General features: G+C 48.9%; 1 protein-coding gene across 1 annotated transcript in view; it reads left to right on the top strand.

The window, feature by feature from the left end:
• TMEM132C (transmembrane protein 132C) overlaps positions 1–14,161 on the top strand; it is a 301,608-nt gene that overhangs the window by 183,045 nt on the left and 104,402 nt on the right. The window contains exon 3 of the mRNA XM_072802147.1: positions 11,587–11,733. Coding sequence (XP_072658248.1) covers positions 11,587–11,733 — 147 coding nt within the window. The remainder of the gene's footprint in view (positions 1–11,586; positions 11,734–14,161) is intronic.

Below are 14,161 nucleotides of genomic sequence, written 5' to 3'. Positions count from 1 at the left end.
CATTTGATGCGTATGTAACCACCTTTCCACTTCCAACAACCGATTGAAAGAACATACAAGGGTGGAGGGACTGATCGGCTGGCAGTGCAAAGACACAACCAGATAAGACAGCACGTGAATGTTATAAGACAGATGACTTAGTATTTTAAAAAATATATATATCAACTGCCTGAGTGAACGGAAAAGTGATACTGTTAGCAAAATAAAAGAGACTTAAGAATATAACAACTGAACGTTATGCGTTGGCCTTGTTTGGGTTCTGATGGGAACAAACTAATTATATCGAGTAATATCTTTGAGATAATTAGGGAAGTTTTTACATTAGTAAATTACTAATTTTGTTAGATCTTTGGGTATTGACAAGTGAAACAGCAAGATATCTGGGCTTTGGTTTGAAATATCTCAGCATGGAATCATTGAAGGGGATAGACAAAGAAGGTTGGCTCCATGTTGACAGTCATTGAAAGTGACCAATGGGTGCGTGTTATACTGTCTATATTCGCTTGAAATTTTTCAGTCCAAACAGTTGAGTCAATGCCAGTTTTTCTTAGAGTAGAGCAAGTGCTATCATGGCCAACTACCAAAGAAAGTTCATGCTCCAAATTCTACTTTCTTTAGCCCAAGAGACATTTGTCATGATAGTTCTTCTGTTTGGGTTCTGGTGAATTATTTTAATCCATAATGGTTCACTAAACTTACTCAAGAGATAGCCCTAAGTGTGTTACTAAAATGCCAAGAAAGAGTATGTTATCTGTTACAATACAGATTCTGTGGTGACTTGGAGCAGTCCAACTCCGAGAAGCAGGGGAGACACAATGAGATCTGCTGTTGTAAAGGGACAGGTAGAGGTTCTTTGTCATTGTGAACGATGGAGTGAACATTACCAAGTAGGAGGAAGTAATGGGGAACTGACAAGCCACAGATGGAAGACCCGATGGCTTACCCATCGGGGTGCCAGCAGCAGGCAAAAGGCACACTACAGGGTTAATAGAAAATCATTTGCAATTGAAGGAGTGGTTTATAGAGGTATAGGCAGGTGGAGGCATGCAGGGACCCGTTTTGCACCCCTAGGCCTAAGGGGTGGGGAAAGGACCAAGTGGCTGGGAATTCTTTCGAGCTGGAGCCTTGGAGGTAGAGCTGTCCTGATGCAGGGATGCAGCTGCCGCCCACATCATGCTACCAAGCAGAGACCAGTATGTCCCACCCTGTCCCATGCAGCGTGGTTGGATGAGAATAAGTAGTTGTTGCATGTGTGACGCTGGGAACACTTACAATGTAGTTCATCCTGTGGAGTGCTGGCCCAGTCAGCAGCCAGCAGTGGCGTGCAGGCAAATGTTTCACAGCTGGCACTCTGGGGGGTGAAGCCCCTGGTGTGTAGAGTGCCCCAGTGAATGTGGCATAGACCCTCTCACTGCAGCCAGTTTCAGGCTGCCATTGTGATAGCACTGGGAAGACATGTAGAGCAGCCTTGCATGGCCCAAGCGTGTCCCCCTCAGGAACGTGTAGACACAGCTCTGAGAGCACAGGAATTCCTATACTGCGTAGGATAATTAGGGAATGGTGGGCTTTGAGTACTTGTTATCTTTGTTATCTAGGTGATAGATTATTCCCTTGTAAATTTGTATGACATATATTTGAACGATAGCTGTTGTCAACAAGCGACTTGCAAAATCCCCGCGATGTGACTGCCAGCACACCACTGGTTCCTAATGACCAGCCTGCAGTTTTGCAGACACACCGGAACAGTGGGTATGAGGAGGTGGAACCAGGGGTTTTTAGAAGCCAACCTGTGAAAGCAGAACATTGGTGTCTATTTTTTGAAGGGACATCCCTTGTGCCCAGTTTATCCTTTCCTGGGACCGGAACAGCAGGAGGAGGAGAAGGAATAGAACGTGAAACAACAACATGCTTGAGAACTCTCGGTGTTCCCCGAGCTCGGGGCTGCGCTTCCAACATTTGTGGAGTTACTGATACATCTTATTTAGCACCCAACGTCAAAGGCAGATTTGAGGCAGCAAGAGGTAATGGCCAAAGGGGTCAGTGTTTGATAAGCTGAATGGAAGATGAACCCAAGCCACTCAGCTGGGAAAACATTTGTCAGCTGCGCTTTCCTATTGGACCTGAGAGGAGAGGATGCTTGTTCCAGATGCACCGGTGATGACTGCTGGTCATCGTCAGTTAGGGGCAGTGAGTCCTACACATGGAGAAGGAGCTGGATTTCAGTGGTTATGCATACATGCATGCCCGTGCACACACGTGTGCACACATACATTCACATGTGTGCACACAGATCCATGCACACTCACGTAGAGGCATAAAGCACACATACATTCACATGTGTGCACACATATATGCATACACGTGCACACATGCAGATGCATGGGAGCACATGTTCGTGTACGTGCACACAGGTGCATACCTGCATGTTTGTGTGTAGAGGCATAGGAGCATACATGCACACACAGGTGCACACATGCACACATACATACACACAGACACAAACACACAGGTTCTTTTAGGAGTTGCAACAGTGGCCACCGAAACATTTTCCACCTCCTTGAAACCAGTCTGTCCCTCATTTCCTGTGGTCTCCATTCCTGTAGACAGACAGAGAGCTGCCCCAATAGGAAATTTAGGAATGATTCAAGAGGATGCCGCCAGTGGGCAGAAAGCTGGGATCCATCTACACAAGGCCACTGTCCCCCAGGGCTCTGCTGCCCCAGGTCAGAGAGTTACTGGTGGAATGGGATGATGGTCTTCACTGGGGTCCCAGTGGGAGACAGAGAGATAGGAACCAGCTCACATTAATAACAACAAAATGCCGAAAAAGCATTTTCAATACTTTCATGACACAGGGCCCTCTGGATTTCCCTTCCTTCCATGTCCTGAAAGATCATGTATCAAAGCTGCATGCATGAAGGAAAACTCTGCATTTTAAAATTATGTGTATGTCCATGCTTTCCTGAATGTGTTGTGCACACTGGTAGTATGGGATGTTACTTTATGCAATTCATGAACAGGCTTTTTAAAAATTTTACTGTCATGTATTTATCTTAATGTGCATTTTGAAAAAGTTTTGTTTTTCTTTTGTGGTTGGTTGTTACATGCACTTCCTTTTTGAAAAAACTATGCTAAAGCAAAAAGAAGTGTCTTGTTTAAGGAAAAATAATAAATGATGTCACAGAGAGTGTATGGATATGTCAACAATTTGAGGGGAAGGCTTGGGGAAACCCAGGTGGAGATCTCACAGACCCGTAACCTGCAGTGAGCACCAGCCCACAATACCCAGGGGAGCCATGCCAACCTGATGACATTGTAAGAGCAGCACAGAGGACACTATAGAGACCCAGATCACAGGTTAATGTTTGTTTTCTTTTAACTGTTTTTGCAATACCGGGAAACCCAGCCTCTTCTCTCCACACATCTAGCTTCATAGGACTTGGCATGTTACCGGGTGGAATGGACGTGAACATAAATGTGCAAGTGTTATTTCGTGGAGGGGCAAACGATCAGTGTGTTATGCCTTCATACACAGCAGGCACTACGTGCCAAGCACCATCCCCTCTGTTGTCAGCTGCAGAAGCCGTCATGAGTATATAGCAGGAGCCTGTACCCCTGCAGTGCGCAGCCAGGTAGGTGGGGGTTGTTGAAGGCACAGCTATGTGCAGGGGGACATTGCCCCCCTGCTTGTTCAGGGATGTCATCATCTTGCATCATGGTATCTCCTTGTAGGGGCCAGTCCAGGGGCGGGCTGTTTCAGAGGCTGCTTGCTTCTTAGCTTTGTCCCAGGCAGCCCTCTCTGAAAGCACGCACCCGAGACCATGAAGTCTGGAGATGTTCATTTATCACAGCCAGATTTCTCTGCCTTCCTCTCCATCCACTCAGTCCTTGGAGGAGTCCATAGACATCAGGTGCAGGTGAGCCCCTTCTGTGTACATTACCCAAAGGCACTGTGGTTTGGGCAGCTTGGTCTTTACTTTCCCCTTGCTGCATTATTCATGTAGCCAGCTGTTGGATAAGCATGCTGCTGCTGACTGCTCTGAGTGCCAGTTGTAAAAGACATAGGAAATGTCCACTCTGTGGCAGAGAGTGGTGAGCCTCCAACGTTTGCCTCTTTGCTGAGGGTCTCCACGGAAAGAATGAATGCAATATTCCAGCAGTGGAGCATCTAGAAGATACACTGGTTCTTGGGTAGAAGTTTGGTCACTTGGTCCATGCCTTGGGGTGGGGATGGTCTGCTCTGTGCCAAGAGGGGTCATATAAATCACTGGCTCTCAACCAAGCATTTTTTTTAAAGATTTTATTTATTTATTCATGACAGACACAGAGAGAGAAAGACAGAGATAGAGAGGCAGAGACACAGGCAGAGGGAGAAGCAGGCTCCATGCAGGGAGCCTGACGTGGGACTCAATCCTGGGACTTCAGGATCACGCCCTGGACCAAAGGCAGACGCTAAACCACTGGGCCACCGGGGCTGCCCTCAAGGATGGTTTGATAACCTACCCCCATACACAAAGGCATTTGGCAATGTCTAGAGACACGTCTGGTTGTCACAACTGAGGAAAGGTGCTACCGGCATTTCATGAGTAGACGCAGCCAAATATCCCATAATGCACGGAACTGCTCCCCTGAGCAAAGTAGTATCTATTTCGAAGTATCAATAGAGCCTGAGTCGAAAACCCCTGATGTCAGTGAATAAAGCAAACCGGAAGGACACACTCATGAACAGCATTGCAAGCCTGCTGAGTCTACGTGGACCAGTCATGCGCAAGTGCACTTCCTGCTTCCAGGGGGGACGCTGTCCCACCTCCCACCCCGCGGTTTCTATTCTCATGTTTTCTGCCCTGGATTCATTGCTGCTTCTCCAATACTGGGCCATTTTCCAGGATGTAGAACAGATTCCTAAAAATTTGACAACTTAAAAGAGCAGATGTTTATTAGGTTGAAATTCTCTATGAACCAAATTCCGGGCTGGGGTCTCCCGAGGCTGAAATCAGGTGTCAGCCTGGCTGGGTTCTTGTCTGGAGGCTCTGGGGATGACTCTTCCTCCAAGACCCGTGGGGTGGTTGGCTAAACTCACTTCCAGTGGATGCAGGACTGGGGACCTTGCATCCTTGATGATGGGTCGGGGCCACGTCCAGCGTCTAACAGGCACCTCCATTCCTGGGCTCGTGGCTTCTCCATTCTCAAGGGCAGCAGCCGCAGGCAGCACCAAGTCACGTGTGGACCCTCTCTGGTAGCCCCTTGCACTGCCAGCCAGAGAAAAGTCAGCTTACACAGGGCTGTGGTGAGGAGGTCTGGCCAACCTGCGTGCTCCCTAGCATGAGATCAGCTGATCTGGGTCTTCCATTCCCGTCTGCATCTGTGAGGCCCTGGGAGCATGGCCTAGTTTCGTTGCTGAGGGATCAGGGACAGGGATCGTGGGTGGCATCTTCTGGACCCTGCCTGCCACAGGCCTCTTGCGGCAGACTTTCCCTGCTGGCTGGGGGCTCCCCCATTGTCCACATGGGTGGGCCTCACCATCTCCCACCTCTCCCCTCATCAGCTGTCCCATTTAAAATTGCACCTGTCTCCCTCCTCATTCTCTCTGCAGCTTTACTTTCACCTGTAACCTTTGCCAGCACCTGACATGCTGTGCATTTTGCTTATGTTTTGGTTTATTGTTTGTCTCTCCCACCTGGATGTGAGCTCTCCGGAGGAAGAACTGTGGGCTCCTTAGATTCTTCTCACCAAGATCAGCACTGGTCACATGGGACCGTGTGCCACATTCAGTGAGTGTTTGCTGGATGCCTAAACATCATGGTGGCTTAAAAAGCAGAAATCCAGAATTTTACATGGGAGCATTTTATTTCATTTTATTTTAAGTAACCTCTGTACCCAACGTGGGGCTCGAACCTACAACCCCAAGATCAAGAGTCACACGCTTTACCAGCGGAGCCAGCCAGGCTCCCCTCTTCTGATTTTATTTTAATGTCGGCAACTGTATTCATTTGCTAGGGCTGCCATAGCAAAGTGCCAAGGTGATGGCTGAAAGGGCAGACGTATTGTCTCATGGTTTGGGGGGCCAGAGGTCCAGAATCAAGGTTCCTTCTGAGTCCTCTCTCCTTGGCGTGCAGATGGCTGGCGTCATCCTGACCTGGCACTCTCCCTGTATGGTGTCTATCTACAAGCTGCCCCTTCTTCGAGGAACGTGAGGCCATCGGTCCTTGTGTTTGGGCCACCCCATAGCTGCCCTGGAGCTGGATTCCCTCTGTGTCTGTGAGGTCACATTCTGAAGCACTGGGCTAGGAGTTCAGCATATGGATCCGGACGGGAGTGCAAGTCCACCCATAATAGCAACTATTTATATTTTTTCCTCTTTTACATATTCTGCAGATCAGGTTCAGCCGACTCAGCCTTACAGGACCAGAGATCAGTGGTACCCAGCCCTCCCCTAAGCCCTCCTCAAGCCACACAGATGCTCATTCCAGCAGCAGTCATACCAGTGGCTTCTAGAAGTTCAGTGGCCGTGAAGAGCTTCTAAGGAGAGCATTTTACGTAGAGATTCCAGCTCACCCCAAGACAGATGAATCGGATGGCAGAAATTAGGCTTTCTGTGTTCAGAATTTGTACTCAACATTGATTCTCTTTAATCATCCCTATATTACACTTGAGTCAAGCACCTTTTGAAAAGAGGGAGGGACATGTTTGGGGTTGAATGCTAAAAGACTGAGGCGTGTGTGCAGGCAGCATGAGCCGGCTCTGGGGCACCCAGACCGGCTGGGAAGCACCCCCAGGACAGGCCCACAGCCGCGCCCTGTGTTGATGCTGCTCAGCACCCTGCACAGCACCTGCTGGGGAGCACTGCTGCCGACATTGCTCTGGTTAGGCGGCGCTGTCTCTGAGCATCCTGAGTCACCTTCCAACCCCAGCAACAGCAGACCCTTGGTTGGGGACCGCTGAACTAAACCACCCCCTAGACAGGCTGGAGAGGAGCAGAGGCCAGGGAGTGATTTCCCAAGGCCACAGAGCTCATCACCAGCAGAGGCTGGACCCGAAGCCGGCTTTTCTGCATCCACTCCACCGCCTTCTCCAGCCTTTGAGATGTTGAGCAGAAGTGGCCTGTCCCGTGCCAGCTGGCTCCTGGCCCCTTGCCCCGAAGCCAGGCATCCTCATGGAGCCTCCTCTGATGCCACCACGTCTCCACACTACTGGCTCTCTTTGCAAAACTCCACCCTGGGGACCCCAGATTCTTGCAACGGCCAGTTCCTTGATGTACCAGGGGACATCTAATGGTCTCATACAGAAAATGCCTAATTAACAAAATCAGCCTTTTAAACCCTGTGTCTTCCTCCCACCTGACACACAGATGAGACCAGCCACGGTGTCAGGCAGCAAGAGACCTCCTATCTGTGCAAGCTATTAAGTGGAAAGGACCCTTTGTAGCTTCAGTGAAACCTGGAGTCTTGAGCAAAATCCAAATGTGGCAAAACTGGATTTCAAGCAGTCACATTTCATGAGACATTTCTTATGGGTAGTAAAGTTAGAAGGTGTCCCTGGTAAGAGACTGATGGGGCGTGGATTTCCCTGTCTTGAGACAAATGGGGCTTTTGCGTGCTGATGTGTCCATAATGTCTATCCCTCAAGTATGCCCTGGTCTCCTTGCACCAAGGTGACACGTGTGTGCGGCACATCATTTTAACACAAGACTTGGGAGAAGTTTCCAAAGAAGAGGTGCCTGTTGCTGCTGACAAGCTCTTGCAGCTCTTGCAGCTCTGGGGGATGATGCTGAGTAGGACACCCTAACTTTGAAAGTGGAGATGGGGCTTGTCAACCTTTGGTTCCCTCTCAGTGACTGCCGGCATCGGGTTTGCTTGACAGTGTTGATCTATTCATGAGGATTTGTGACCTCCACTCGGGGAGTAGGGCAGGGGTAGGTGTGTGCATGTGTGTGTGTGTCATTTTCCAAGCTGAAACTCTGTGTATATCCTAAGGAGTCAAAGAGTTCTGCAGCGTTTGTTGGTAAACACTGTATATAGCATTCTCCAAGTGACAAGGCAATGGTGACAGAGCACAGATGGCGTGTTCGCCAGGGCCTGACTGTTCTGGCCTTTACTGTGTGGTTCCATATTCTGGGTGTGGTGGGGGTAACTCAGATCTACGTGAGAGATGTCCTTCCCATGACTACTCACCACGAAGAACCTGCACGTGAGCACAGGTGAGATCTAAGCAAGGTCTGCACCTGACGTCAGTGAGATGAGATCCTTGGGGGAGTTGGGGGAAGGGTTCATGAGAACATGGTGGTGGGGGTACGTTGGTTGGTTTTACAACTTCCTCTTAATCTCAAAACTTTCAAACTGAAAAGTGATTTGGAAAAAAATCCTGCAGGATTCTCTTTCCTTCCAGAGGCAAGATTCTTACCTTATATGGAATTCATGTCCATATTGCAGACTGGCATAGAGATGTGGATACACCACCCTTCTTTTGGAGTTTGTTCTGGGCAATATCTATAAATTTTCCACGACAAAGGACAAAATATTGCCCCCCATAAGGGCATTCCTTTCTATATCGCCATCCTTCCAATATAAGAATCATATTTCGTCTAGATTGATATTCAGTGTTTAAAATAATATAAGCATGGGTGCTCATCGCCGTAAAACCAAGTATGAAATTATGATCATGTTGGCTCTTTTGAGTGATGATTTCTTATCTTCAGGATTAAAAACTGACTTGGTTTTATTCTTTTCCTTTGTTTTCTGTTTATTGAGCTCTTGTATATTCCCAGGCTCTTGGCTGACTGTCTAGATCTCCTAGATCAGAGCATTTGTTTTGCTCAAATTCCTTAGGAGAATGCCTGTTTCTGGAGGGCTTGGCTACCAGACTCAACTGCTCACGGCGGGGGTCGGGGGGTGGGGAGCCAGGGGGGCTGTCCCTTTAGCCACCCTCCCTCTGCTTGTGTGTGGGATCCTCTTCCTGTGCCTCTGACATCAGATGCCTTTCTGGGTTACTCCCTCTCTTGATGGAGCACATCTTCAGGCCGTAGGATGCTGGATTTTTGGAGAGCTTGCACATCCAGAAACATTCTTCATAATCCAGCTGGTGTAGAGGGCTAGGTTGGGAATCACATCCCCATTGATCCCACAGCGGCTGCTGTGAGTTCCAAATCCACGCTCATCCCTGACCTTTCCCGCTCTCTGGAGGACTGTTGAATCCACTCCTCTGTAGCCCGAACTGTGTCCTATGCCTGGGTGCGGGTCTGTCCCCACTCACTGTGCTCATCACCAAGGGGACCCATCCAGCCTGGAAACTCAGGGCCTCTACTTTGGGGAAATTTCTTGAATGACTTCACTGATTATTGTTTTTTTTCTTTTATTTTTTCTGTTATTCAAATACTGAACCTCAAAATAGCCTTTTCTGTTCATCTTCTCTATTTCTATTTTTTTTTTTTTTTTTTTTTTGCTACCTGGGATAAATTTCCTCTCTCCATCAGTCAGTCTACTGACCTTCCATTTCTGCTACGACATTTTTAATTTCCAAGCACTTGTTTGTTTGTTTGTTTTTTCTGAGTGCTTTTTTTTATTTCAGATTTATTTATTTATTTTAATTTAATGACATCCTGTTTTTGTTTCATGAGTATGGCATGTTCTCTGATCTCTCCATGATCGTGGGTGACAGTGTGAGTTTTAAAATTATGGTCTTTCCTGCATTGGCTCTATTTCCTACAGGTTGCTTTTCTTTTCTGTTTGCTTCTTTTGGTCTCTGGAATAATGTGGAGACTTTTCTTGGTGCCCGGCACCTGTAAGTGAATGAGGGACTAAACCACCATGGGAAGCTCTGAGCCCAGGCGCCCTGGCTGGCTGTTTGGAGAAGCCCCAATGTCCGCCTGAATGTCGCATTTTTCCCAGGGGAGCGAGGGCCCAGCTTTGGGGATGGAGGCTGGGAATCTCAATGATCTTTATGCATAGGGTCACATGGTCACTCTCCTGACAGCATGGCAATCCCATTCTCAATTCCCCAGGGATCTCACAGCCCCGGCGAGGGGTTCTGCACTCACCCTGTTGGGTGGGAAGGGGAACAATATATGCATCTAGCTGCTTCATAAACAGAGAATCTTCCTTATTGATCTTCATCCACTCTTGTGTGGGGACTGAGACCCCCGATCCCTGGGGCGGGTGACTGTGGCATAAGCCCTGCTGGTTCTGGCTTTTCCCACTGACCATGGGGGCTGCGTGTGGAAGGCTTGCTCCCGCGTACCCCTGCCCGCACCTTCTATCGGGTTTCAGAATCCGTGGCAAGAACAATCATATGGTTTCACTCATGTGGGAAATGTAAGAAATAGTGAAAGGGATTATATAAGGGAAAGGAGGGGAACTGAATGGGAAAAATTAGAGAGGGAGACAAACCATGAGAGACTCCTAACTCTGGGAAACACACAAAGGGTAGTGGAAGGGCAGGTGGGCGGGGGGTTGGGGTGACTGGGTGTCGGGCACTGAGGGGGGCACTTGATTGGATGCGCACCGCGTGTTATACTATATGTTGGCAAATTGAATTTAAATAAAAAAAAGAAAAAAGAAAAAAAAAAGAATCCATGGCAGCCGTGCAAGTCCCTCCCCACCTCATCTTTACAAATGGGGCTTCTGTTCTCCTATGAGCGGGATTTGGGGGACAGGACAGGTGGGTGTTGTGGTCCATCTACTGCTCTTCTCTCGGGTCCATTGCTGAGAACACTGAGGCTCTCGGAGGCTGAGCCCCCACCAGAAGGTGGGCCCTGGAGAAGAGCTTTCTTTTCTCCAAGTCCTGACATAGTGCACTTTGGTCGGTGCCTGGCCCAAGGAGGCCCAGCAGTCACCCAGAGCAGGATGAAGTCATGGAGCAATAACTAAGTGCTTATTAAGTGCTAAGCACTAAGTGCTAAGTGCTTATTAAGTGCTTGCTGTATGCCTCACGCTACTTTAATCTCTTTCTCTGTATGAATTCATCATTCAGCTTTATTAGCGGATCCATTACAGAGGGGAACTTGTGGCACAGAGAGGTTGGCCCAGAGCCACACAGCGACAAAGTGGCGAAACCAGAGCATAAGCCTTGGGGCACGGGAGTCCCAGCTCAGCCACACTCCACATCCCCTGACTAATGAGCCTGTGTTGTGGGAGCCTGCGCGGGGCACTGTAGGATGTTTAACTGCGTCCTGGGCTTCCCACTCCCTGACCCAGTGGTAACAAGGAGAAATGTCTCTAGACATTGCCACATGCCCCCTGCAGGACACTACCCCACACCAGGAGTGACAATGATGTGCCAAGGCAAGAGGATGCTCCCCTTGAACACTTAATGGGGCTACTTCTCGGTTTAGGGTCTGTCCAGGGACACTTCCCCTCAGATCTGGATAGCAAGATCCACAGCTCTGGAGTCTGGGGTCCTCCCCCTTCTACTCCATCTGTTCACCCCTGCATCACCACCCTCTGGTGCCCTCCATCCATCTCCACATGGGCCACGCAAATGTGGACAGTTGGACAAGGGGTGGTCGCCTGCAGCGTAGTGGAGCTTGGGCACATCTGCAGAAGCCAGGTCTTTAACGCTGTGGCTCTCTCTTGCCTGTCTTCATATCCGCAGAGCCAAGGTGAAGAAGGGGGTGAACATCCTGGGCACTCAGACCAGCGAGCCCCGGCAGTGGGATGTCAAACAGGAGATGGGGAATGGCGGAAAGCATGCTACCACCACCGTGCTGTGCCAGCGCCTGGGGTCCAGCACACGTAACAGGTAAGCACAGGGGACGCAGGGTCCAGTGACCGGGTCACCACCTGTAAGGCTGGCCTTACACTCACATTTAACTGCTGCTTAGCAGAGCTATTAACCCCTGGGCCTGGGAACCTGGAGGCACTTACATCAGCTGGCAGGACCATCTGGCAGCTCCAGGCGGGGCAGGCGCGGCTCTGGTCCTAAGTCTGTTGTTTGGGCTTTGGGTCAGAGGCAGGCTGGCATGGTTTGCTCTGCCTCCCGGGCCTCATGCATTCTCTGCACGTGGGCTCAAGTCCCTGGGCTGTGTTACCTGCCCTTGCCCTCTCTAGATTATCAGAGGCTGCTTTCTTCCAGGCACTCATTCCTTGAGGGTGTGATGTTGTGCTTTATGATAAGAAATAGGCATTTGGTCTTCATCCCTGTTCCTGGAACAGAGCTTCTAAAACCCTCAGAATTTTGTAAATGAGTGATAAGAGCAATAAAGGTGACTTTTCTTATGTTAATGATGTGACTTTTGGAAAGCTGGGTCACCCCAACCCCACCTGGGGTTGGGTCACCCCAACCTGGGTCACCCCAACCCCACCCCCAACATCTCCTGGGAGGGCAGAGGGGCTGGAGATGGACTTCAGTTCCCAATGGTCAGGGATTTAATTAGTTTTAAGCCTGTAATGAGGCCTCCAGAAAAACCTGAAAGAATAGGTCTCGGAGAGCTCGCAGGTAGGTGAGCCCATGGGGATTCAGGGCGAGCGGCACCGAGAAAGGACGTGAAGATGTCCGCCCTGTGCGTCTCCTCCATCTGGCTGCTCCTGAGTTATGTCCTTTAACCTAGTAAGGGAAGGTTTCTCTGAGTCCTGCCAGCTGCTGTCACAAACTAATCAAACCCAAGGAGGCAGTCAGGGGAACCTCGAGTTTATAGCGGGTGGGTCAGAAGCTCAGGTGACAGCCTGGACCTGCCACTGGCACCTGCAGGGGGCGGTGGGGGGTGGGGGGGAAGTCCCGTGGGATGGAGCCCCTACCTGGGGATCCGATGTCATCTCCGGGTGGACCGAGTCAGGATCACGTGGAATTGGAGGGCACCAGCTGGTGTCGGAGCGCTGCTTGGTGGTGCAGGGAAATGCACACATCGGAGCTGGTGTCAGAGTCGTGCAGGATTAGAGCCAGTCTTCAGTGAGGAGGGATTTCAAGATGGGGTGACGGCCCATGACAACGGTACATAAGGATGTGCTATGCGAGATTCTACACAGAGAACTGGATTATTATTTAAAGTAATTGTTTGCTGTGTATAAAACAACACATACTTGCTTTAGAGTATTTGTAAAGCACAGTTATGCGAGGGAAAAGAGCTAAATAATATTTCGCTGTTCTGCCTCCCAAGGATAACCCACAGCTAACGTGCTGGTTCATTCCCTTCCCGTGTTTTATACCTGCAGTAAATGCGTAGTCGGTTTATTTATCTTATAAATCCGGTATTGTAATCTATACATGGATTTTAAGATGCTTTCACTTCTACTGAAAACATTTTCTCTTGACGTTAAATTGTCCCCAAAAACACATTAAACGGCCTCGTGATATTCCATCATATAGATTTAACGTTACTTAAATAACCATACCCGTGACTTTAGACATTGCAGTTGTTCTTGACTTTTATTCTTATGAAAAACAATGCGGCAGTAAACCACCTTTCACATCAAGCTTTATCTACTTCTCTTTTCACTTGAAGTGGCTTCTCCAGAATTGAAAAGTTTGATCATTTTTAGGGCTCTTGGCACGTTCTGTTTGTGTATTTTCTTGATGGGAGTGACCCTAAAGGGAAAAGCAGCCCATCATTGGACACATTTTCTTCAACAAATGCTACAAGCCTGCCAAGGAAAATTCTGCCAATTCTCCACTTTGTTTAGAAACACCCAGTTCTTTGATCGTAAACCCTCTCTGCGGTCCTTCCTTTCATGGGTCGCCAGGGAAAACATCTGGCCGCCCGAGCAGCTCCCTGGTTCAAACACCAACCTTTCCCCTGATCACCCCAAGAAGGACTGTTAGTACCACATGTGGGGTGAGGGTCGTGTGTCCAAATGTTTCGACTTGTGAAGAAGTAACCAGAAAGAAATGCATGCCAGGGTCCTCTGGGTATAAGCAGAAGACCAGAGGCACAATTAAATCTCCTGAACCAAATGCACATAAAGTCTGACTAGCCCATAATACTGGTGTTAATTAGACAAATAAAAATGAAGGTATTCATTAACAGACAGTGAAGTTGTGCATGTAAGTCATTCTTCATGACACAGTCAGGAGGAGTCTCAAAGTGAGGGAGGAAGCCCTGTGGTGGCTCGTTCTTGAGGGTCCTGGAGGCAATCCTCTATGTGCTGAGTCTTCTGAGAGGTCTGCTCTGGGCCAGGTGTGTTTGCTGGGAGGTGAGCTGCTGGGTTTTTTTTTTTTTTTCTTTTTTTTCTGG

Source organism: Canis lupus, chromosome 27, assembly GCF_048164855.1.
Source record: "Canis lupus baileyi chromosome 27, mCanLup2.hap1, whole genome shotgun sequence".
Taxonomy (NCBI): Eukaryota; Metazoa; Chordata; class Mammalia; order Carnivora; family Canidae; genus Canis; species Canis lupus.
The sequence above is the reverse complement of the archived record's forward strand: the minus strand, read 5'-3'. Positions and strand labels throughout refer to the sequence as shown.